General features: G+C 35.7%; 2 protein-coding genes across 4 annotated transcripts in view; one reads left to right on the top strand and one right to left on the bottom strand.

The window, feature by feature from the left end:
• The window catches only part of LOC132142722 (BTB/POZ domain-containing protein 3-like), a 285,051-nt gene that overhangs the window by 22,776 nt on the left and 235,318 nt on the right, over positions 1–26,957 (bottom strand). The gene's annotated exons all lie outside the window — the stretch shown is intronic.
• LOC132142721 (protein jagged-1a-like) lies at positions 676–26,313 on the top strand. 3 transcript variants are annotated; one of them, XM_059552808.1, is made up of 26 exons: positions 676–974; positions 1,263–1,571; positions 4,895–4,952; positions 6,557–6,814; positions 7,688–7,748; positions 7,868–7,998; positions 8,073–8,192; positions 10,092–10,205; positions 12,936–13,049; positions 13,265–13,378; positions 14,678–14,724; positions 16,449–16,622; positions 16,719–16,869; positions 18,284–18,448; positions 18,531–18,644; positions 18,762–18,875; positions 19,787–19,900; positions 19,984–20,100; positions 20,594–20,621; positions 22,015–22,100; positions 22,238–22,351; positions 23,190–23,299; positions 23,393–23,617; positions 23,741–23,863; positions 24,659–24,812; positions 25,117–26,313. In XM_059552808.1, the coding sequence occupies exons 1-26, from the start codon at positions 879–881 to the stop codon at positions 25,665–25,667; spliced, it is 3,762 nt and encodes a 1,253-aa protein (XP_059408791.1). In that variant the 5' UTR covers positions 676–878; the 3' UTR covers positions 25,668–26,313. The 3 variants fall into 3 exon arrangements, with proteins under 3 accessions (XP_059408791.1, XP_059408790.1, XP_059408792.1); XM_059552807.1 differs by having other exon boundaries at positions 25,114–26,313; XM_059552809.1 differs by having other exon boundaries at positions 680–839; positions 25,114–26,313.

The following is a 26,957-nucleotide window of genomic DNA, read 5'->3' as shown; positions in this document are numbered from 1 at the left end:
AAATTATTATTTATTATTTGTATGATTGTATTTTATTTTATTTTATTTTATAATTGAATCCCGATACTCTTTATTATTTATTTAATATTTAATATAGTGGTTATGTTATATATTTATTATTATTTGATAGTCTTGTACATATAAATGTATTTATTTAACATATACACTTATTATTTATTATTTTAGTTAAATTAATCTAATTTGATTTCATTTTAGAATTAAATCACGATACACTTTATTATTTATTTAATATTTGACTGATTTATTATTATATAGTAGGCTTGTACATATACAAATTTTTATTTAATACATAAACACATTGTTATATAATTATTAATTTTTATTTTTATTTGTTGTTTTATATTAAAATGTAATCCCTATATCCTCTATGACCTATTTAATGTTTAATTGATTTTATTATATATTTATTATTATATAATACACTTTAACATCTAAAATTTACAATCCATTTAATTTTATTTTATAATTGAAACCTACCACCCTATTCACCTGATTTGAAAAAAAAATCCTTCAAATAACCTGGGCAAACAATTTGCTTTAGAAAACAAGGTGTAGCCTGTGTTATTTCCACTCATGGCTCCGCCCACTCATGAATATGGAATCCTCGCAAGTGTCGGCCCCGCCCCTCCTCCGTGAACGCGCTGTATAGATGAAGCGCTCGCCTGGCCGCATTCGCAGCTTTTCCTCTCCAACCCGTGGGCATTGTTATAAAACAGAAGGACAATACAAGAAAAGAGTAGCGGATAATAGAGCCTCAAAAGGGGCATCAGGGAATCTGTCCTCTATTGGATCTGAGCGGCTCTGTCCTCGTGTATGAGGTAATATATGAGAGAACTTCTAGTTTCACAGCGAACTAAATGAGACAGACAGACAGAAGAGGCATGATTCTGAGACGGAGTCCAAGTTTCGCGGTGCTGTCCATTCATGTACTTTTGCGGTGCCTGTGGATGCGGGTACGTGCGATTTGCCTTTTGTGGCATAACTGTTTATGTGATGCTATCTGAACATTTACACTGGAATAGATTGTAAACTCGGGTATTTTTCAGATTTCTCTTTTTTTTCACACTTTTTGAGTTAAATCGCTTTTAAAAACTTTTTGACAGATTTTGATTCTTCATGCACACAACTTCAGGACAAGAATTGAGCACATGCATTCATATAAACAGATGATAAAGATAGATGTCTCATGTGACAAATACTGTACTCTAATATTATTTCCCCCCGTATTTTTGATGTTCCAGGTATGTGAGGCATCGGGGCATTTTGAGATGCAGGTTCTGTCCATGCAGAACTTAAACGGGGAGCTGCAGAGCGGCGCGTGCTGTGACGGTGCTCGCGAAGCGCCGGATCGCTCGTGCACGGCGGACGAGTGCGACACGTTTTTCCGCGTGTGTTTGAAGGAGTATCAGTCGCGGGTGTCCTCGGGAGGCCCGTGCAGCTACGGAAGCGGATCTACTCCTGTTATCGGTGGGAATAGCTTTTCTGTCAAGCCCCTCGACATCCCGACCGATAAATCCAGGATCGTGCTGCCCTTCAGCTTCGCGTGGCCGGTGAGTTAAAAAAGGCTGTTTTGTTATACAAGCTGTTGGGAAATCCTAATCTGATTAAACAAGACCGCTAAACACAGGATTACGGGAGACTAGTTGTCAAACTCTTTACCACAGTAAATATTTCCCACGGTGGGTTTATTGTGAAAGTCCGTTTGGGTCTATTTGTTCAAAACAGCCACTGTTATAAGCCATGAAAAATGTACAGTGTTTTTTGACAACATGCCCCCAAAAGCAGACCATAAGCTTGTGCCAACTTGCCCCGGTCTCACCAACATAACTTTTTCCACGAGGCTTGTTTGTGAACGCCGGTTCTTTCCCGTTCTCGTTCTCGTGCTCTGGGCCATGGCATTCCTGTATGATGACTCTCAGGTTGGACAGGTGTTGTGTTACCCCACCCTAGCCGGCACAATCCGCCAGAATCCTCTCAGAATAGCAGGACAATGCTGGAGTTTATCTCCAGCTCCTACTGATGGACACTCAGAGGCTGATTTACACACAGTGGTCTCTGGAAGCTGCTCTTAGATATCCAGTCAGACCACCATTGATCATTCAAAGGGGGTTATCTCACTATCTCTAATTGTCTTAATGAAACCTATAATGTGCTGCCTACTTAGACACATCCTATAATTCAAGCTAAGCATGCATTCATATGTGAGGGTTTTGTATGGCCGGTGCTAATATACAACATTTTGACAACACAATGCTGTATGCTGAAATAAAAAAATGACAATACAATCATAACAAAAAATAAATCAACACCTATTCTACAAAGTATTTACTTCAATTTCGCAAAATAAATAATTTTTTTTTTTTTACAATCACATTTGAGATATATTGCTGAGACTATCATTTTGATCTGCCGTCAGTACGAGGTCAAAGCAAGTCAGTCTGATAGTCCAATTAGGGCCAGTTACCGTGGCAGGCATGCTCAAACATCTCACCCCCTGCCCACGTTGATCAGAGTGGTCTAGACCTGCCTCACAGCCGCTCTGAATGGAGATTAATTAGACATTGTCATCTTGCATGCTTTCTTTTCCATCACAACTCTACCTAGCAATTGAACTCCACGCAGACTGCAATGCTGGATTGTTGGACGGCGGTTCAACAAAGCGGGTTTACAAAGACACACAGGGGGTCTTTGCATGACTGTGTGTGTGTGTGTTCTAATCTATTTGTTGTTGGTTTTCGCATCATCAGCAGCAGTCAGATGAAATGCAGGGTGTGTATGGATGTTTAAGACCGTGTCTTGGTAACCAGCGTCCTGCTGTTAGTGAACTTGGAGAAGATGAAGACTAGTCACACTGTGGATATTTCATTCTTCGCTCTTAAAAATCTTTAATGGTTCCATAACTTCAGCTAAAAACGTCTTGTTAAGAACCTTTTTCAATGTATAGCGTTGTTGAGTTTGTTTTTTTGGAGATGTTCTGTTACATTTAGGTTTTCAAATCCATATATTGGTTTAAGGGCTCTCTCAGTAGCATTGCTGTGAAAACCCCATTCTGGAACCTTTACTTTTAAGAGTGTGGGTTCTAAAACCCTTTTGGGTACCTAAGCTTTTAAAAAGTTCACTTTGTCTGATCAGGGCCATAGTTGGTATACAGTAATAGATATTCACAAATATAACCCATTTGCAGTGATTTTTGTTCATGAAGCAACATCAATAAATCTGGTGTGGGAAAAAACTTTGTTAGTAATTGAATCAAATAGTCTGTTTCAATGAATAAAAGCATGGAATGTTTAAAATGTAAAAAGTTTTTACTAAACAATATGTTGGCTCTTATTGTGATGGTGGTTCATGTGGCTCAGTGGTAGACCATATCCTTTTTAATTCTGTTCAAATAGTGAAAGACTAGCCTTGATTTGTTTCTATAACTTGATTTTTTTTTTGTTCTTGCATCAAACGTTTTGAATCTTAATGATTACACTGACAACTTCAGTGAAAGGATGGCTCATCTAATTGAAAGTAATTGAAGCCATTTCAGAGTAAATACTTAAATATCAAGATCTAAGTATAAGAACACGGTCAAACTAACATCTTAGTCAGTGTGACATGAGTTCTGTCTGAGAGGTTCTTCATGTCTTTCTCACACTGTCTCTAGTTCAGATAACTGATGTGTCACTTGTGGATGAATCCTGTGGCCCTGCTGTGTCTTTCTGTGCGTGAGTTTGAACTCTGAATGGCCTGCAGTCCATGCTGCACTCACTCGTTTGACTTCACCTTCATATGTGTGTGTGTGTGTGTGTGTGGATGGATTAAAGCTCATAAAGGGCCGTAGATCCCTCAGACTGCAGAGGCAGGAAGAGCCGGCATTATTGGTGTGTGTGAGGTCATCTCAGAGAGCACCGATGGAGTAAATGCGTCTGCTGTCTGTTCTCCAAATCAGTTTATATCCTGAGAATATTTCTTAGGCTGTTTCTGTCAGTTTCATGCTTCTCCTTTTCCTCAAATGTCATCTAACATCTCGTCGAGGGTTTTTCTCACACATTCTTTCACTCTCCTGTCTGTCCTGTTGATTATCTTCAGTCGATGAAGAGCCAGAGAGTAAAAGTAGTTCAGTGATGTCTCCTGATAAGGCACCGAGTCATCAATCATTAGTGTTTGTGAGGCAGTGCTGTATTAATGTTTCTCAAATGTTCTGGAAGGGTTTGTTCTAAACCCCAAACCTCACTGTTCTATTAGTCAAAGATATAAAGCAGCACAATTGTTTTCAACATTGATAATAAAAAGAAATGTAGAAATGAGCACCAAATCAGCTTATTAGAATAATTTCTGAAGTATCATGTGACACTGAAAGGCTGCTGAAAATTTAAAATTGCCATCACTGGGATATTCAGACTGTTATTTTAAATTTTAGTAATATTTCACAGTATGATAAATAGTTTAAAGTATACTTTAAATGTTTAATTTCACATTTTTTTTAACTGTCAACAATTTTAAACTTAGGCTATATATTCAAGATTGCATTGATAGGATGTTTTGAACAGCCAGTGATTATGTCATTGTTTTATTTGCATTTTGAATGGCCTTTTCTGCATGTTTTTAACCATTTAGCTCTAAAATTAGTAAAAACCTTTTGGTGTAAAGTCCTTATGATGAACGCATAACTTTTTGTTTTATTATTATTCACCTTGTAGTTACACCTTGAAGCCTTTCTCTCAGTTTTGACTAAACCTCTCATTTTAGCCAACCATATAACTTAAATCAGCAGAATTTGAAATACAAATGTTCAAAGAAGACACAAAAACATTGTGAATGAATATAAGATGAAGCTTCTTTGAGATTGTGTGTATTGGTGATTTCATGTGTCTTTTCTTTCTTTCAGAGGTCGTATACGTTGATTGTGGAGGCTTTGGACTTCAATAATGACTCGAGCACTGGCAGTGAGTATCTCTCTCTCTCTCTCTCTCTCTCTCTCTCTCTCTCTCTCTCTCTCTCTCTCACACACACACACACACACACACACACACACACACACACACACACACACACAAATGTGTGTGAAATTTGGGACATTAGTTATGTGTAGAGTCAAGGATGTAAAATGTGTGTAATCTATATTTTTTTATTTTCTGATTCAGAGTTAAATGAGTGTGTGCCAAATGTGAACAGGAGTGCAAATATTGACTTGTACTTAACACCTACAGTACATGTCAAGTAGCCTTTAGCACGGCTCCAGCTGTAGTGTAGCATACATACACACACACACACACACACACACACACACACACACACACACACACACACACTTACTTTAGTGAATGCTGTTTGACTAGGGTTTAAAGACTAAATAAAGCAGTAAATGAATTCTTAGGCTGTGTTTTTAAACATGAATACTCACACTATATATTAATACTCACTGTATAAATAATGTGTTGGTGTGTCATTTTTCTTCCTAAATCAATTTGAAATATTTAAATGATATAGAATATTTTTTTTTTTTACATTTTATATACATACGTACAATAAATAGTGTAAATATTAAGTTCATACATTTACAAAAGTAAAAAATATATTTATAAATATAGAGATGTATCATTTAATACATTTATATATATTTTATATATTATATTTGTGAACTATACTAGCAGAAATGTATGTGTGTGTGTGTGTGTGTTTTTGCATAATGTTTTATATATTATATTTGTGTATGTATGCTAGCAAAAATCAAAAACACAACACTTTTCGCTCTTGCACTATGGTGTGATGTTTCCAGCGTCATGCGGGTGAAGGCTCGTCTCTCTCTCAGGTAAACAGTGAGGGAAGGTAACAGTGATATCTCCTGGCACTGATGCTTGTCCTCCTGTATTTCTGAAGGACAGGTGTTGGTCAAGACAGTTCTCTTAAACCACGAGCCACACACACTTCACACACTGGTCTCACAATTTACAGCCCTTCGGCCAAATACCTCACCGCTGTGCTGGATTCCTGCCTGAAGTGAAAAAATCACTACAATATTTCTCTGCCCAATAGTAAACAAAGACTATAGTACCTTGCTCTTAAAGGGACAGTTCGCCCAAAAATCTGTCATTGTTTTTTGTTTACATGTTCTTTGAAACACAAAATGAGATATTAAGCAGAATGTCTAAGCCGCTCTACACATCAAACATCAAAAGGTGATGGTGATTTGTGCTGTCAAGCTCCAAAAAGGATTTAAATTTAGATCTATTTGTCAAGCTAAACTATCATATAGCTTCAGAAGACTGGGAATATAGGGTATGTTTACATTTACATGAAACATTTGTGATACTTTAGTGTTTTTTTTTGGTCTATTTTGGTGGTATAAATTGTATTTTTGTTGTTGTGTACAATAGGCAATATCTCCTTTTGTGTTTCAGAAACATTTCACCTTTAAGCCTTTCAGACTTTGTGTGTGCGTCAGGGTTTTGTAAGATGGCATAATTTCTCAGTCACACTGAAAAGAGGTGTAATTAAACCACAGCTGCCCACTTAAGTGTCCATTTCTCTCTGTCTCTCACTCCTGTAGGCATTAATGGACAAGTCATAGAGAAAGCAGTCCAGTCAGGCATGATCAATCCGAACCGTCAGTGGCAGGTCTTGAAACACAACGGCCCCGTGGCTCACTTCCGGTATCAGATTCGGGTGACCTGTGATGAGCACTACTTCGGCTTCGGCTGCAATAAGTTTTGTCGGCCCAGAGATGACTTCTTCGGCCACTATAACTGCGATCACAATGGCAACAAGACCTGCTTGGAGGGATGGGCTGGCCCAGAATGCAACACTGGTAAGTGGTTGGGCATTTGTCAGATTTACAGTGCTATTGTGCATGAATTTATGGATTTGTTGCTATAGGTAAAATACTTTCATATTTGAGGTCTGTTTCCATCGGGCACAGTGTTCACACTACTGTTTCAAAGTTAGAGATTTGTAAAATTTGTTTAATGTTTTTGAAAAGGTCTCTTATTATAAATAATATCTGGAATTGAAAACAAATTCCAAACCTGAAATACTCCTGGAAATTACTTATCATTTAGAAAAGTCATGTACATTCCTATAATGAAAATATTTTTCATAGTGTTTAAAAAAAATATATATTTAATTAATTAATTTTTTTAAATAAATGTTTAATCTGCAATAAAATGTTCTTTTTGACAATTAAATTAAATATAAAAAAATTCACAAAACGACGGAAAAGTCATGGAAATTCATTGTTTGAAAAGTGTGGGAATGAGATTTAGGCTCGGTCAGACTGGACTCATACTGGCTCTGTATCATTGACCTCACAGGGATGTTTTTATTTGAGATTGTCACTATCACAACAAAGTTTTGTCTCTCACACTCACACACACACACACACACACACACACAGACAGACACACAGCATCCCGTCTGCCAGCTAGTGTTTGTTACTGTTTGATAGGGTGTGGGTTTGCGACAGTATTAGGGTGGATTTTATCTTTGTAATAGTTAGTGTTTATTCCCTCATTCACTCTCGCATGAAGAAACACGAGTGGAGGGGAGGAGAAATGACATCACTGGCAGAGGGTGTGATGATGTTGAGAGCCGCTGGAATGGCGTGATGATAGAGAACTGCTGAGATCACACAGATGGAGCTGATAGCAGTAACCATGTCCCTCTTTCTCTCTTGTTTCCTTAGCCATCTGTAAGCAGGGTTGTAGCACTGAGCATGGCTCCTGTAAAGTACCTGGAGATTGCAGGTAACACATAGTCTTTATTATACGGATCATGGATCTAATGACTCTTTTCCAAAATCAAGTGAGCTGACTTCTGGCTAAATGGGCAGCTCCCCAAAAATTCGATGTTCTGCCCTTCACAGGTGTCTGTACGGCTGGCAGGGCGAGTACTGTGACCAGTGTATCCCTCATCCCGGCTGTGTGCACGGCTCATGTGTCGAACCCTGGCAGTGCCTGTGTGACACCAACTGGGGAGGCCAGCTCTGTGACAAAGGTATTTCTATTCTATTCTATTCTATTCAGCTTCTTCAGCTTGAGTCTATTGTTGAACTGTTTTCCTCTATTTAGACTTGAACACCTGTGGCACACGCCAGCCCTGTCTGAATGGCGGCACCTGCAGTAACACAGGACCAGACAAATACCACTGCGCCTGTCCTGATGGCTACTCGGGACAGAACTGTGAGAGAGGTGGGGCACGGGCACACACACACACACACACACACACACATCTCACATGGCTGATGTCCACCGTAATGAATCACAAAAACCTGAGGATGCATCACGATTCCTCCATATTTATTACACTACTGTTACACAACAGATGAGATTTTTGAATGTTTTTGGAATAGGTTTCTTATACTCACCAAGGTTGCATTTATTTGATAAAAAATGCAGTAAAAATCAGGTATATTCCATATCCATTGAAGTACTGTAGGAAAACCATCATGGATAAAATTCTGATTGATTTGATTTTTCCAAAGAGGATAAAAAGTTGTTCGACAGATGTTTTCTCGAGTGTGCGGTTTGCATGTTTCGCTCATGTTAGTTAGCATCGAGTCGTCGAATTAAGCCATGTATCATGTTGCAGTTCATTACGGCCAACTGGCGAGAAACTCAATTTTACGTACTCTCCAAAGCCAGTTTCTACTCACATTTGGCACATTTGAGGGTTCATTCTGGATCCATATTTCTGAGTCCATATTTCTCTTTTTCGAAGTATCCTGGATTCTGTCAATTGTCTTTCTTTGGAGAGAAAAGATCAGAGAGCAAACATACACTTAATAATCAAGCAGTCCGTGTCCTGGCCAAGCCTAAGAATGCAGGTTGCATTAGGTTGATTTAGGCAGAATAATGCATCCAATCGTGTGCAGGCTCTATCACATATGTGTGTTGGAATAGATCTGTTGGTTGAGTTGTTTTGATGTGTCTCCTGTCAGACACACTTCACCAGGACACAGTTATAGAGATATTACTGTTTTCGTTTTGTTCTGGTTTGCTTCAATTTTTGTTTATCCTTCTTCTTATGTTTTATTGGAAATAAAAGCTCACAGCCTCTTGCTACACTCGTCTGTTTTTGTTGGTGGTCTCTGAGAAAGACCAAAGGGGCTTTCCCGTCCACTGACTGATCTGATAAAGAGTGAAGAGAGGGAGGGACTGGGAGATTGAAAGGGGGAAAACCAACGTGGTCCTGCCTGACTGTCTGTGAACAATAAAAGACAATGTGATTTGATGCAACAAAACTCCTACTGATTATTTTCTTTCTTTGTTAGCATTCAGTTGACCCTTTGTTAAACTCTGACTGCTTACCATTGCTTGGTCTGAGAAGCTTTACAGAATGTCCCATAATCTCTGAATTGGGCAAAAGCAGTTTTCAGTAAAGCTTTCCAGACATAGATGACTTCCATACAATTATAGAAAAAAGTAAAAAAAAAAAAAAAAATTTTTTTTATATAATTATTTTAGTATTATTTATTTACTATTAGAGTTTTTATCAATATTTTGAATGAGCTTTTATTTGTTTATTTTCCTTTTCTTGTTTTAATTTTAGGCAAAGCTTCAGTAATTTTTTTAAATAATTTTTATTAGTTTTGCATATTTTATATATTTAGGTTTATTTTTTTATTTCAGTTTTAATTTTATTATTAAGTAAGCTTAACTTGCCAAGGCAAAATGTCTAATGTTTCATTGTAATGTTTTCATTTATTTTATTTTATTTTATTAACCCATTTTCAATGGTTTTCATTAACAATAACACTGCCTGACATGAAGAGGCTATTAAGTAAGTAACTGGTTAAATAAATAGAGATGAAATTTTGATTTGAATTGTAATTATTTTGTTATGTGAGTGAAAAGAGACCGTGGCGTCATAAAATGACATGAAACGGTCAGAAGCATAGAGTGCTGCCAGAACAGAAAGGAAGTTTGTCATGGTTTGGCAAATGTGTGGTCCATGTCTTTTATTTTGTAAAATGTAAAATGTCTGTGTATTTTGTGCATTCCTTTGGTAAATGCTGTTCTGTCTCAGTTTTGTTTTGATTGTGTGTGAGCACTACATTACAATCTCTCTCTCTCTCTGGCTCTCTGCAGCAGATAACGCCTGTCTGTCTGAGCCGTGTATGAACGGAGGCAGTTGTGTGGAGTCCAGTCATGGCTTTGAGTGTCAGTGTGCACCGGGATGGACCGGACCGTCCTGCAATATCAGTAAGCCATCTCTGCAATGCCTCAAACTGCTCAGATCTGCCTTGCGATTGTTCATACTTCAAATTGATTTTGAAGTAAAGAACGGAGACATATATAGAAATCAGAATGACATAGAGACTCTTTGACTCGGGCCAGAAAGCAACCACCCAGAACATCACATTAAAAATTCAGGATATTTGTCCCTTATTCTACAAGAAAGTAAAATATCCTTACCAGGGGCAGATGAAAAACAGACTTTGCCAGTAGGGGAAGACAAGTAAATGTGAAGATATATGCAGTGAAAATGCATCTTAAAGTGTTGCTTTTAAAATCAATCAATCTTGTTTAAAGGATGTTTAGAAATATTTGCTTTTAAGAAAATGCTTATTAATAATGATTAAATAATAATGTAAAAAATTATTCATTATTATTCCACTGTAAAATGAGTGTAAATTAAGAAAATATATTAATATTAGTTAGTATTAAGAAACTTATGTTAAGTATTAAATATTAACAACAAGTGTCATGATTATTAATAATAACAATTTATTATTATAATTTTTTATTCATTAGAACTATAATACAACCCGAATTCCGGAAAAGTTGGGACGTTTTTTACATTTTAATAAAATGAAAACTAAAAGACTTTCAAATCACATGAGCCAATATTTTATTCACAATAGACCATAGATAACATAGCAAATGTTTAAACTGAGAAAGTTTACAATTTTATGCACAAAATGAGCTCATTTCAATTTTGATTTCTGCTACAGGTCTCAAAATAGTTGGGATGGGGCATGTTTACCATGGTGTAGCATCTCCTTTTCTTTTCAAAACAGTTTGAAGACGTCTGGGCATTGAGGCTATGAGTTGCTAGAGTTTTACTGTTGGAATTTGGTCCCATTCTTGCCTTATATAGATTTCCAGCTGCTGAAGAGTTCGTGGTCGTCTTTGACGTATTTTTCGTTTAATGATGCGCCAAATGTTCTCTATAGGTGAAAGATCTGGACTGCAGGCAGGCCAGGTTAGCACCCGGACTCTTCTACGACGAAGCCATGCTGTTGTTATAGCTGCAGTATGTGGTTTTGCATTGTCCTGCTGAAATAAACAAGGCCTTCCCTGAAATAGACGTTGTTTGAAGGGAAGCATATGTTGCTCTAAAACCTTTATATACCTTTCAGCATTCACAGAGCCTTCCAAAACATGCAAGCTGCCCATACCGTATGCACTTATGCACCCCCTTACCATCAGAGATGCTGGCTTTTGAACTGAACGCTGATAACATGCTGGAAGGTCTCCCTCCTCTTTAGCCCGGAGGACACGGCGTCCGTGATTTCCAACAAGAATGTCAAATTTGGACTCGTCTGACCATAAAACACTATTCCACTTTGAAATAGTCCATTTTAAATGAGCCTTGGCCCACAGGACACGACGGCGCTTCTGGACCATGTTCACATATGGCTTCCTTTTTACATGATAGAGCTTTAGTTGGCATCTGCTGATGGCACGGCGGATTGTGTTTACCGACAGTGGTTTCTGAAAGTATTCCTGGGCCCATTTAGTAATGTCATTGACACAATCATGCCGATGAGTGATGCAGTGTCGTCTGAGAGCCCGAAGACCACGGGAATCCAATAAAAGTCTCCGGCCTTGTCCCTTACGCACAGAGATTTCTCCAGTTTCTCTGAATCTTTTGATGATGTTATGCACTGTAGATGATGAGATTTGCAAAGCCTTTGCAATTTGACGTTAAGGAACATTGTTTTTAAAGTTTTCCACAATTGTTTTACGCAGTCTTTCACAGATTGGAGAGCCTCTGCCCATCTTTACTTCTGAGAGACTCTGCTTCTCTAAGACAAAGCTTTTATAGCTAATCATGTTACAGACCTGATATCAATTAACTTAATTAATCACTAGATGTTCTCCCAGCTGAATCTTTTCAAAACTGCTTGCTTTTTTAGCCATTTGTTGCCCCCGTGCCAACTTTTTTGAGACCTGTAGCAGGCATTACATTTTAAATGAGCTAATTAAGTGGATAAAAGTGTCAAATTTCTCAGTTTAAACATTTGCTACGTTATCTATGTTCTATTGTGAATAAAATATTGGCTCATGTGATTTGAAATTCCTTTAGTTTTCATTTTATTTAAATGTAAAAAACGTCCCAACTTTTCCGGAATTCGGGTTGTAAATGTTTTTATTGTTGATTTTATTTATACAGTTCTTGTCATATGATTTTTAAAACCGTTTTGAAAGAAGTCTCTTATGCTCAACATAACTGCATTTATTTGATAAAAAAATACAGTAAAAACAGAAATACTTTGAAATGTTATTACCATATGAATATATTTTAAAATTTAATTTATTCTTGTGATGCAAAGCTGTATTTTCAGCATCATTCCTCCAGTCTTCAGTGTCACATGATCCTTCAGAAATCAGTCTAATATAGTACTATAACCCAGAATATAAAAGCAAGTGCATGTCAACACATTAAAAACCAGTCTGAACACCTCAGCAATGGCACAGCAACACCATTTGAACCATTTCAAATACGCCAGTGTCATTGCAGTGACTTTTGCGTAATCAAGGACCACTTGTTTCTTCAGAAAATTTGAAAATCAAGTTTTATAGTTGTTTTCTTACATAAACATTTGTTTCCCTTTTATTTGATTCTTAACTGAAACTGAACTCTGAACTTCAGAAGTCTCTTAAACTAAAATGCAAATTTCCTCTGTGTCTCCTCCTCTTCCTCAGATGAAGACGACTGCAGTCCGAACCCGTGCAATCACAGCGGTGTGTGCTTGGATCTGGTGGACGGTTTTAAATGCATCTGTCCTGCGCAGTGGACCGGCAAGACCTGTCTCATTGGTGTGTGTGTGTGTGTGTCTCTTTCTTTGAGTCAGGGTGTGTTTATTCTAAAATTCAGTTTACCGTGGTAACCGGATCAGCCATGGAAGAATTTAAGTACCAGACCACCATGAGACCCCCGCTGTGGATTCATAGTGGAGCGCATTTACAGACCATTCAATTCTTCAGGGACTGTAATTTAGTCATGCTGATTTCTTTTGTCATTTTTGGCTCAGATGCTAATGAGTGCGAGGAAAGCCCGTGCGTCAATGCCCACTCCTGCCGGAATCTGATTGGCGGATACTTTTGCGAGTGCCTCTCTGGTTGGACGGGCCAGAATTGCGACATAAGTAAGTATGTCACAGTGTCAAATGAAAGCAGTCAGAGATTGAATTCTTAGGAGCTCTAAACGAAGCTCACATATTCAAATAAAACTCATATCAATATGTTTTCATATCATAGAGCAGTTTCAGGGAGTAATTAAGTGATCAGTGTTGGGTTGAATTAATTACTGTAACTTTGATAAAGTAAATAAATTAAGGGATTACTCTTCTGTGATCTAATTACAGTTACTTCCTATGTAATTGAATTAAATACTGTATAGACTGTAGAACAATTCTATATACAAATAGTGGATTTAACATAAAAATGTAAAATGTAATGCTAAAATGTATGTTTTTAATTTAACCCTCTCCCTTTAAATACTTTGGTAAGAATTATTTAAGCAAATTTATACAGGATACAGGATTTAGAAGGTGATTTGTAAGAAGTAATGCCATACTTTAGAGAGTGAAACAGTAAAGTTACTAATTACACTGTTGGAGATGTAATTACATCTAGTAGCTAGTATTTAATTTCTTTATAAAAGTGTTTTTATTGTAAAAACCGAACAAAAATACCGAAAGAGTTTCCTTGGCAACTAACTGAAATAAAAAAAGTTCAAACACTTAGAATATTTTTTAATGATGATTATTGATGACTAATGATAATTCGTTATTATTCTGTCACTAAATAGAAATGTGAAAAATAGTACAACCAAAATAAAAACATAAAAAGCTAATTAAAAATATTAATAAATACTACAACAGTACATAAATCTTCCTAAATATCACATTTATATTACTTTTACTTTTTAAATATTCCTTCCTTCCTTCCTTTTTTTTTTTTTTTACAAACAAATTTGTGAATTTAGAAGCATACAAGAAGTTGTCCATTGTTTAACTCCTAAAAACTAGCGGTTTAGTGTGGCGAAAGACAATTAAAAAAAAATAATTCACCAATTAATCCGAGTCATCGAATAGTTTTCTTAAAAATCCTAGCAGGACATTTGAGCAAATCCCTATTGTTTGTAGAAAGGGCATGAATCGTAGATACCATATCAGAGATTTGGCAAATACATTGCCACTTGTGTGTTAGTTTATTCAATATTTTGGGTACTTGTATTAGCTTTCAGCTGCTAATAGTCTAGTGTTCTCAGCCCTCTCTGTTTAACATGTTTCACCTGGTTTAAATTTAAGGTTTTCTCACTAAATGCAGAAAATGCAAATAAGTGTGCAGACTCTGTCTGGACCTGATATGGAGCCTAATGCTGCTTTCTTGGCATGATTTCTGAAATATGAACTGATATTTTGATTGATCACCTCCCTCAGATGTCAATGATTGCCATGGACAGTGTCTTAACGGAGGACTGTGTAAGGTAAGGCTACAAATGTTTTCCATCGCTTTTGGCAGATGTGAAAAAGCCCCCCCAGACCCGGCTTTCTCTGTTTCTATCCCCTCCGTCCATTTCTGTTTAAAAATAGCTGAAGCGGAGTCATGTTTTGGAGAGTGAACTTAAAGACAGAGTGAGTTTGTGAAACGATCGGATTACCATAAGCATTCTTGTCTCCTGCCCTTGTCTCTTATTCATTGTTTTTCCGCTCTCTTTGTATACTTTGCTCACTCTGGTTCATCGCTTTAGTACAGCTGGAATACATTAGGACATTGTCTGAGCCAGTTAGCTCTCAAAACACAGCGAGCAAAGTCCTAATCAGTCCTGACAATCCCGTGTGCGATCTGATCAAATGAAATCTGTTGTAATGGACTGTAGGATATTAGTCGCTTATAATGCAAGAAAGTACAATATCCTCACTAGGGATGGGTGATATTGTCTTTGCATAAACCTCACAAAATGTTGTTAAAAGAAAAAACGATTTGTCCTAAAAAAAAAAAATTCAAGATATAATCTATGAAAATATGTTGTATCATACACCGGTTTGCTGTTCAGGTAGATTTATTTTGTAGGTGCCTAGATATTTTTGCTCTAAAATGATACTTGCTGAATGATACTACTTAAGTAATTAATAGTTATTAAATAAAATTATTAATGATCATTAATTAATAATATTAATACACTTAATTATTTTAAAGTATAGCAAGTAAAAAAATACATTATTATTATTATTGTACTGTATAACAAGTAATGATTATTACATTATTAAAAGGAAAATATAATTATAAAAGAAAAATACAAATAATTATTAAATATATAGATGACACCATAGTATTATAAATAACAATGTTATTATTATTACTATTATTGTTAAAAAATTATTTTAAATGTTTTAAAAATTAATAAAATAATAATAATAGCTATTTATTTAACAATATATTATTAATGTTTTTACTATTAACTATCTATAACAAATAAGAATTAAGAAAATAAATAAGTATGCAAATTTAAGTAATTAAACGAAAAATATAATTATAAAGATAAATGCTGAAAATTATTAAATAATGATTAATAATTATTGTCAATATCATGGTATTAATAATAATAATAATAGCACATATTATTAATGTTTACAATAATAATTATTATCTTATTAATAATAATAATAATAATAATATTACTATTATTGTTACTTTTTTAAAATACATTTTGTAAAGTTTATTCAGTAAAGTTTGCAGTAAATGTTATTTATTATATTTCTCTGTATAAAATAATAATAATAATAGGTTTTTATTTTACAATATATTATTATTGTTATTATTATTAACTATGTATAACAAATAAGAATTAAGAAAATAAATAATTTTTCAAATTTAATTAATTAAAAGAAAAATATAATTATAAAGTTAAATGCAGAAAAGGATTAAATAATTATTATTGTCAATATCGTAGTATTAATAATAATAATAATAATAATAGAACTTGTTATTATGACTATTACTATTAAGGTTTACAAAAATTATTATTTATTATCTTAATAATAATAATACAACTTTTTATTTTACAATGTAGTCAGCTGATAATAATAATAATAATAATAATAATAATAATAATGGTATTATTATTTCATACTGATTAGTGTTTTAATATTCTGTGAATGTAATGCTTTCCCGCCCTGTCCTAATGTGCCTCTCCCTTCTGTCTGTCAGGATCTGGTCAATGGATATCGATGTGTGTGCGCAGCAGGCTTTGCAGGTGAACACTGTGAGCGAGACGTGGACGAGTGCGCTAGTCGACCCTGTCTCAACGGAGGACGCTGTCAGGACGCGCTCAACCGATTCCAGTGTCTGTGTCCACCTGGTTTCTCAGGTGACACGTGTCAGGTGAGCTCCAAAACCGTTTATGTCTCAACCGTTTCTTGTAAATGTGCCTGAATAAGTTTGTGAGCCGGTATAAGAGACTCTCTTTTGTCTCTTCAGCTGGACATAGACTACTGTGAGAGCGGCCCGTGTCAGAACGGAGCACAGTGCTTTAGCCTGGCCTCAGATTACTACTGTAAGTGTCCCGAAGACTACGAAGGCAAAAACTGCTCCCAGCTTAAAGACCACTGCCTCATCACACCATGTCAAGGTATAGGTCCCCCAGAGAATCTAGTATATCTATCATTTATATTTTTATTAATAATATTAAAATTATTTCATAATTTTTTTTAAAGAAAATAAATGTGATGTTTTTACTTCCTTGTTGCACTCTTCATTCTAATTATCTCCAGGTATAAAACTTGAAGTAGTTGGTTTGTGTCCGATGAAAGTCCGTGTTAGCTCTAGAGCAAGTAATGGAGGAGTGCTGACGTCTCCAGCTTTATTGACTGCTGATGGGCTCTCGTGTGCGGGGTGGAAAGATTATCTGTTCAGGCACATTCTGAGGTTTAATGGGTACTCGGAATAGAAGTTGAGTCTTTTTTAGTTAGCGCGGCTGTAAGACTATCCTCATCTCAAGGCCTCGGTGCGTTTGATGCCGTGCCATTGTGTACACTGTAGCGTTAGTGATTGCTAACTCTAGTCTATTGGTCTCCTGGGCTGGTGCACCATGGTAACAGATGGGATATCGTTACACGATACATATGCTAACCCGAAGTGAGCTTATACCGCGAGGGGAAAACCCACCGTTAATCAGATGACGTGACGACTTCGCTAACTCTTAGCATGCCTCTGTCTGCTTTCATCATAGCTGTGAGTGTGAAGGAGATATCTGGATGGAGGCAGGGTTCCCACGGTCAAGGAAACCCTGGAAATATTTTCACCTTTTATTGTTCAGGACTGTTAAAGTCATGTTAATTCATAAAATCTTAAAGTACAATAACTTTTTTTTTTAAATATATATATATATATATATATATATATATATATATAAATATGCTCATCAAAATATTTTAAATGGCTTTAAAAACAATGGAAAGTCATTGTTCAGACGACTTTTTACTTTTCAAATTAATTGATCTCCTTTTAAATATTTTGTTTTTCTCTAAAAATACATATGATGAAACTTTACTATTAATAATCATAAATGTATGTTTTTTTCTGTATAGCAAGAAATAATAACAATAACATCTTGTTTTAGTCTAATATTATTATTATTATTATTATTTACTGCAAGAATTATTTAAACAAAAAATAAGAACATGTTCAAATACTTATTTGAACTCAATTATTGAATTATTTTGAACTTAATTACTTAATAAATTATTAATGCTTATTAAAACAAAAATATATTTATTAAATCTGATAAATCTTAATCCGATCAAGATTATTATATCAAATGTAATTTTTGTCAACATTAATAATATAAATTATATTATACTAATGATAACAGCATTATTATGATTAATGTTGTGGAGAGACTCTCTGCTGGGAAATCTAGCTATCAGCTTCTTTGTGGTTTCTAGCTGGTTTAAATGGCTACCAGTTATTGGACATGAGTTTGACTGAGTCTAGATTTAGATTTTGATCAAAAGGACTCTTAATGACTCATTTGGTTCCTCCAGTGATTGACAGCTGCACGGTTGCATTGGCGTCTAACAGCACTCCGGGCGGCATGCGGCTCATCTCCTCTAACGTCTGTGGTCCTCACGGCCGCTGTCGAAGTCACGCCGGAGGACACTTCAGCTGCGAGTGTCAGGAGGGATTCACCGGCACGTACTGCCATGAGAGTAAGCCCGATTCCTTTGTGTTAGATTCAACGCCTTCACTCAGAGTCTTTTTAACGTTGTATCTCTCACTCTTTACTCTCAGACATCAATGACTGTGAAAGTAGTCCCTGTCGTAACGGCGGTACTTGCATTGATAAAATCAACGCGTACCAGTGTATCTGTGCTGATGGGTGGGAGGGACACAACTGTGAGAGCAGTGAGTACTTGACAGCCTTTAATAGTCCCTTCAAGTGGAACTGATTTTGTATGGAAATGATTTCAGCAATGTCTCTGATTATATTTAGCAGTACATCATTGTTTGTTTCCAAAACAGACATTGACGACTGCAGCATGAACCCCTGCCGGGATCGAGGAGTGTGTCGGGATCTGGTCAGTGACTTTTACTGCGAGTGTGAAAACGGCTGGAAGGGAAAGACCTGTCACTCACGTAAGCCCCGCCCTCCTCATTTGCATATTGTATAATTCATACAACCTTGAAAACCCCAAGATTTTTTTGTCAATAACGTTTTTCTAGTTATGCTCTGTTGAAATATTTTCAATTGACTGGAAAAGGCATTGTTCGGATGACTTTTTGTCTTTAAAATTAATTCATCTTGTTTTGAGATTTTCATATTTTTGCGTTAAACAAGACTGCATAACAAAATACTTATTCAATTTTATTAATGAATAATTAACAATATTAATACTCATGGTTATTATTGCTGTATAGCAAGCAAGAATGAATAATGATAATAATTATTATTATAATTATTTAATGTTGCTGTTATTTTACTGTTAAACAAGTAAGAATTAACAAAAATATTCATTATTATTTTGATTTAACTAACAGAATTTTTCTATAGGTAAAGAAATAATAATAATAATAAAAAAGGGATTTTGTCAACAAAACAGCTGTTGTCAAGGTGATCCAATAACTAAGAACTAAACTAAATACATAAAAAAAATCTAGCAGGTTGTTTTTTTTCCCTCAAATAAGAATATTTTAATTAAATTAAATCTTTAAGAATGATATGTAATCTTTTAAATTTATATGAAAATCTAAGATATATACATAGTGATACTTATCCATATGCCGTATTTATCTGCATATATTTTCACTAAACCATCTTAAAGCATAGAAAAATGTCCCTGAATATTCTGAACAGTGATGATACAAATGATTTATTAAATCATTTAAACAGACAATTTGAGCAGATTCACGGAAACGAAGCGGACTTTCTGGACTAGTTTAAACCAGACGCTGTTATCGTGCAGAATTAGAATAAATCGTTCAAGTATCAAGTAAATGATTTGAATGTAGTCCGTTTTTTCTGACACTTGATTTCTTCTTGTTTATAGGCGAGAGCCAATGTGACGAGGCTACTTGTAACAACGGGGGTACGTGTTCTGACGAAGGCGACTCATTTAAGTGCATGTGTGCTCCTGGATGGGGAGGAGCTACCTGTAACATAGGTGAGAAGAACAACCTGACTGACTGTTTTGGTGAACTAGTCTCTAAATCCGCTTTTAAAGCTTTTCCCCTCTTCACTCTGCAGCAAAGAACAGCAGCTGCCTGCCAAACCCCTGCCAGAACGGAGCCACGTGTGTGGTGACAGGTGACGGCTTCACCTGCGTCTGCAAAGAAGGCTGGGAGGGGCTCACCTGCAGCCAGAGTACGGCAAAACTTCCTGTTCCACTTCCTTACTACTTCCTGTCTTGACTCCTGTCTACCTCCTGTTTCCAACTCTCACCTACTGCTGCTTAAGGTTCTCTTTCAAACTATATACTAATCGGGGATAGCACCTTATATTTCTACATCACTAGCGTCATCATTATAGTTGTCTGGGATAGAAGAAAGTATATCAAGACGCACGTCGTCTTTACCTTCAGATGCAGAACTCCAGGTTTTTGTAAATGAACCCAGAAAATGGCTTACATAGTTCACAGATTATTAGCAAACGTAACTTTGAGGGATGATTGCTCAGGTGGGATTATGATCTGCCATTTATGACTATGGTGAAATTATTGCGACTGATCTTCTGGTTGATGATGCATCGTGGATTATAGACAGTCGTGCATGTGAACATGCTGATTTCACTCTTCAGATGATTGTTTCTGTGTTCGAATACTGTTTAATGACAAAATTGTTTGATGTTTCATTTACAGATTCCAATGATTGCAACCCACAACCATGGTGAGCTTCATTTAAAGTCGATCATTTTGCTGTTGCGTAAAAATGCAATTAATTGTAATTTGTAACTAAAGCTAGGTCTTTTCTTTTATCTAACAATGTTATAATGTAACAAATAATACATAGTGATAATCAGCTATATTTACCTAATATACTTTTATTAAACCATTTAATTGTATGAAATACTGTGCAAATTAAGCTTCAGATGAATAGTAAGATTATCTTCAAATCAATAAATTATGTTGCTGCCTTCAAGCCGCAAGGGAAATTTTTTTGTAAGCATTGATTGTAATTTAATTTATATTCTGTATATTGTTAAGTATTGCAATGCATTTTGCCAGATAAAAACTAATATAGTCTGTTTGAGTCACTCTCTGTGGGTGGACAATACATTATATGTAAAGCATTAATTAATCAAATAAATATTTTAATTAAATTAATATTTTCTTACAAATGTATATTTAAAAAAATTCAAATAATATATATATATATATGTGTGTGTGTTTGTGTGTGTGTGTGTGTGTGTGTGTGTGTGTTTGGGATCAGTAAGACTTGTAATTTGTTTTTTAAAGAAGACTCTTATGCTCATAAATGCTGCATTTATTTGATCGAAAATACAGAAAACAATCATTAATCTTGCAAAATGTTATTACAATATAAAATAATGGTTTCTATTTAAATATCCTTTAAAGTATACTTTATTTCTGTGATCAAAGCTGAATTTCCTTCAGCCATTACTCCAGTATAAAGTGTCACATGATACTTAAGAAATCATTTTAATATGCTGATTTATTATTAGAATTATCAATGTTGTGCTGCCAAATATTCTTTTGTAAACTGCAATACTTTTTTCAGGATTCTTTTATTAATAAAAGTAAAAAAGAACAGCATTTATTCAAAATATAAATATTTTCCAAAAAAAAAAAAAGGAAAAGAAAGAAAGAATAAAAAATTTTAGGACCCCAGACTTCTGAATGGTAGTGTATATTTTTTGAAAATATTTCTATTTTAAATAAATGCTCTTCTTTTTTAACTTTTTATTCATCAAAGAATCCTGAAAAAAAAGTATCACGTTCCAAAAATAAACATTATGCAGCACAACAGTTCACAAATCAGCATATTAAAATGATTTCTGGAGGATCATGTGACACTGAAGACTGGAGCAATAATGCTGAAAATGTGGCTTGGCATTGCAGGAATAAATTGTTTTGTAAGCATCTTTTTATTTTCGCATTACGACTTAAAAAGCTTTCTGTTTTTGTCATTGTGTAAATGAAAGAAATCTTAAATAAATCAGATTTGACAAAGATGTCCAACCTCATAGAAATTTCTCAGGCATTTTGTGTCCTGGTGAACTTTGACCCCGTATCTCATCACGTGTATGATGTGTGTGCAGCTATAACAGCGGGACGTGTGTGGACGGTGATAACTGGTACCGCTGTGAGTGTGCCAGTGGATTCGCAGGGCCGGACTGTCGCATCAGTGAGTGATTCGTGCTTCATTAATCTTTTGTTAGGTTGATGCTAAATTAATACATTCTAAAAAGTCACATTAGCACACAAGATGGTGATTTTAGAGGAATATTGTTCTTGTGTAAACATATATGTCTCACCCCACAGACGTCAATGAGTGCCAGTCGTCTCCCTGTGCGTTCGGTTCCACGTGTGTCGATGAAATTAACGGCTACCGCTGCCTGTGTCCCCCTGGAAGAACCGGACCCAGATGTCAGGAAGGTACAGTATGTGGTACACACTCCACTTTTCCAAACACCTTTTGTTGGTGCTGGCTGTTTAACATCAATATAATTAGTCATGCAGTTATTGATCATACAGGATTCAGGGGTTGGTCAAATCCCTAAACGTCAGTATTAAATCATCAATACTTCAAATCATGCATTGATTAGGCGAACTTTTCTGTCCCCTAGAGAACGATAGACTTGTTTTTTTCTTCTAGATTTAAAGGACATATTATAATAGTTTTTAAACTTCACTATCTATTTTAATATTTATTATGGCCAATATAATATCTGTTTTTTCATGATCTCAGACTAGGTTTTTAGGTGTTGCTACTAAAACCCTTAGTATTTTATTTGTAATTTTCTGATACTAGATACTATTGAGTAAGTATTATGGTGTCATTTATTATTATTATTATTATTCGAAATATTACAATAGCCTTTAATTTTTTTTTTACTGTAACTATTGTGTTAATATATATTTTTAGTTCAGTTTTTATTATTATTTATTATTTTTAAATAATTCAGCATTTGAAATAATTTGAGTAATTAAAAAAATAATTCACTACATGACACGTTTTAGTCATTTTAATTCTGAAGCAATATATATCTTTGTATTTTACAATGCACTAGATAATGTAATTAGCAAGATCTCTGTTTATTTTTTCTCAAAAACAAATTGAAAGGACAAGTGATAAAAGTTTCAACATAACTGACCCATAACTATAATTCAGTTACATTTTTCATAATCTAAAATAGTCAGAAGTGGCCCTAATTAAAGAATAAGACATGTAAATGTAGCATGTTTTTTTTAACTGCCATGTTTTTTCTCTCAGTCTCCGGACGTCCGTGTTTGGTCGGAGGGCGGATTGCAGTAGATGGAGCAAAGTGGGCTGAAGACTGTAACACCTGTTACTGTCACAGAGGGATTGTCGGCTGTACCAAGGTATGTCAGCGAGAGCCTGTGTGTTGTAGCTGGACAGAAGTTAATAGTGATGCATTATCGTTTCTGAATACGCTTCCTTCTTCTCTTCTACAGCTGTGGTGTGGCCCTAAACCTTGTCATATGCTTGGTTCAGGACGAGGCGAGTGTCCTCTGGGTCAGCTGTGTGTGCCGGTGCGAGACGAGCAGTGTTTCGTGAAGCCCTGCTCCTCACAGGGCGAGTGCTGGTCTGCTCACCGGCCGGCCGTGAGGGCCCACTGTCACCCCGAGAGCGACTGCGCCAACATCACCTTCACCTTCAACAAGGACACCATGCCACAGGTGAGGCCACTGGGATTGATATTTAAAGTGTGCTGCTAGGGTTGCGTGATGAGGTTGCGTATGTTGGATTAATGCACACATTTGTTGAGGTTATCTGAAGTGTATATTTGCTTCGGCTCTAAGGGAGTGACGGTGGAGCAGGTGTGTCGTGAGCTGAGGCTGTATCTGTATGTGGCTAAGAATGTCTCCATCTCTATGAGTTGTGAAATCTCTTCTGTCACCAATAATGAGATCCATGCGGCCATCGTAAGTGACAGATTCATGCAGTTTTTCATTGGCTAGAAATAGCTTTTTGTGAGTGGTTTTAGTATCCTTATTGTATTAAAGAACTACTAGAAAAGTCATTCATTTGCATTGTCTGAAATGTTTATACATAATATATTTGTATACATTTTTGATATAATTTTTTTATTTACATGATGTGTTTTATTCAGTTGTATTTTATCATTTTTATTTTTGCAAGCTTCAGTTTCAGAACATTTTAAATTAAATATTGTTTTCTAGCATGTTTTTATTTGTATGTGTTTTTTATTTACATGATATATTATATTTCATTTATTTGTATTTTATTATATTTTTATTAATTTCATCTTTTACACCATGCATTTAATTCTGCTTTAATTGAATAATAGCTTACAATCTTTGTAATTGTATTTCAAAGGAAATAATGTGCATGGTTTTTATTATATTATTTTATTATACATTATGTTGCTGTATTATATTTATTATTATTATTTTAACACCCCACGCATTTTGTTTACTTTAATTTAAAAATTTAATTTATGCATTTAGCAGACGCTTTTATCCAAAGCGACTTCAGTGCATTCAGGCTATCAATTTTTACCTATCATGTGTTCCCGGGGAATCAAACCCCCAACCTTGCGCTTGATAGCACAATGCTCTACCAATTGAGCTACAGGAACACTAATTTAATTTAATAACAGCAGCTTCAGTTGTAAAAAGAAACTATAGAAAGCTATTTAAGTCAGGATTATTTTTGCATTTTGCATCGCATGTTAAAGGAAACACTGTGTTTTGTAGCATGTGACTGAGGATGGCATTCATGGCCGGGTTCCTGTTAAAGAGATCACAGACAGCATCATTGATCTGGTGAGCAAGCACAGCGTGAACAGCTCCATCATCGGCTCCATTGCTGAGGTCCGTGTGCAGCGCAGACCAGCACTGAACTCCAACGGTGAGACACCACAGGAAGCACCTAACCATAGTTCAAAATGATGGATGCTTTGATTGGAAATAAAGTACCATTTTATGCAATTTCAGAGCAAATATATAAATACTGAGATATACACTATCAATCAGAAGTTTGGAGCTAGTGAGGGGTTTCTTAATACTTTCATTCAGCAAGGATGCATTCAATTGATCAAAAGTGAAATAACGACATTTATTAACTTTCTATTCATCAAAGATTATATTGCCAGCTTGAATAAGAATATATTGCCAGCTTGTTTTTATGAATCTTTTTTTTCTCCATTCAGTAGACTACTTGGTGCCACTGCTGGTGTCTATCGTGACTGCGATCTGGGTTTTGGCCCTGGCATCTGTGTTCCTGTGGTGCGTGCGCCATCGACGCAAACAAAGCTCCAGCCCCACCGCCATCAACCCCACCACCCCCTGCTCCACGGGGAACACAGAAGACAACACAGTGAACAACGCCCGCGAGCAGCTCAACCACATCAAGAACCACATCGAGAAGAACGCGTCCAACGCCAGCCTGCCAGGAAAAGAGCTCCACTGCGACGACAAGAACAGCGTCAACGCCAAAATCAGGACGCATTTCTCCGAATCAGCCAGACTAGCGCAGGAGGACCCCAACAAGAGTCTGCAGAAGACACGCTTTCCACGCCAGTCGACCTACATGCTGGTGGACAGGGACGACAGGCTGAGCGCCAACGCCACGGACCTAAAAGATCCACGCTGGACTAATAAACAAGACAACAGGGTCCTGGAGTCACAGCACAGAGCTCCGGATTCACAGCACAGAGATCTGGACGCACAACACCGCTTGCACAAAATGGAGTATATCGTATAGCAGCCGATGATCCACATGGTAGCAATCATTGCCCATGATGTCACAAAAGGTCAAACAAAAGAAGACATCTTTTGGACTCAGAACGCCTATTGTTGGCTGTCACGACAAGGCCGGACAGTATTTGTTCAGACCTTGCCGTCGGACCACGGGCTGGTCCGTTTTTTTTTTACGGTGTTAGTAGAGCCTGAAGATGTTAACCTGTGCTGAAGAACACAGAACCAGATTTAGAATGTACTGTAATTGGCCAAAATCTGCTTATTGTGGGAATATCACGAAAACATGTCCAGGTCACATTTCATCCCAGAATTCATAGACATTGTTCACATTGTGATGTCTTTTTGAATGACAATTAAAGGGGTATTTCACCCCGAAAAATGTCATTTATTCACCATCAAACTTGTATGAGTTTATCCTGACAAAAGAAGATATTCTGAAGTTACCAAACATTTGACTATAGCCATTGACTTCCATAGTATATAAATATATATATATATAATAATATTATATAGAAGTCAATGTCTACCGTCAATTGTTTGATTACTTCAGAATATCTTTTTTTGTGTTCAACAGAACAAAGTAAATTGAGGGTGAGTAAATGATGACAATTTCAATTTTGGGGTGAACTTTCCCTTTAAGCACTCTATACACACAAATTTTCATCACTGTACATGTTTTTTTTTTTTTTTTTAATGTTTTTTCATAATTGAAATTGAATTTTTATACAGTACAAAAAAAAAAGTAATACTATGATTTTTATGCAAATCATCATAAATTACAAAAAGTACTTTAAATATCCCATAATTAAAATAGCTTGAATTACATTTTTTTTTGTATTGCATAAAACATTATGCAATTACAGTGGCGTGTGCTTAACCTTTATAGTGCTAAACAGTATAGTCCTAGAAATTCTTATTCGTTTCCTGTGACTTAAGGATGAAATTATATATGGAGATATTTATGTTGTGAGTTTCATCCAATTGTTGAACTGAATTGCATATTATGCAGATTGTGTTACATTTTTATAATGTAGAACTTAATGCAACAGAAATAGCTTGTGAATCAACACTCCTGTGTCATGTGCTCGAAGATTGTATTTAACTCCCATTTATTGGGTTTTGACTGGATTTTATTTTCACAATCTTTTTTTTTTTTACTTCTACAGTCATACAGGTCATGCTTAGAATTTACTGTCTGTATGAAGAAATTCACTGTCAGTTTAGATGTTGATGTATAGATTACTTTGTACATATTTTCTAATTAATCAATTGTGTATATTTGATTTATTAACTT

Source organism: Carassius carassius, chromosome 6, assembly GCF_963082965.1.
Source record: "Carassius carassius chromosome 6, fCarCar2.1, whole genome shotgun sequence".
NCBI lineage: Eukaryota > Metazoa > Chordata > Actinopteri > Cypriniformes > Cyprinidae > Carassius > Carassius carassius.
Note: the sequence above shows the minus strand (reverse complement) of the source record. Positions and strands in the feature narration are given on the sequence as shown.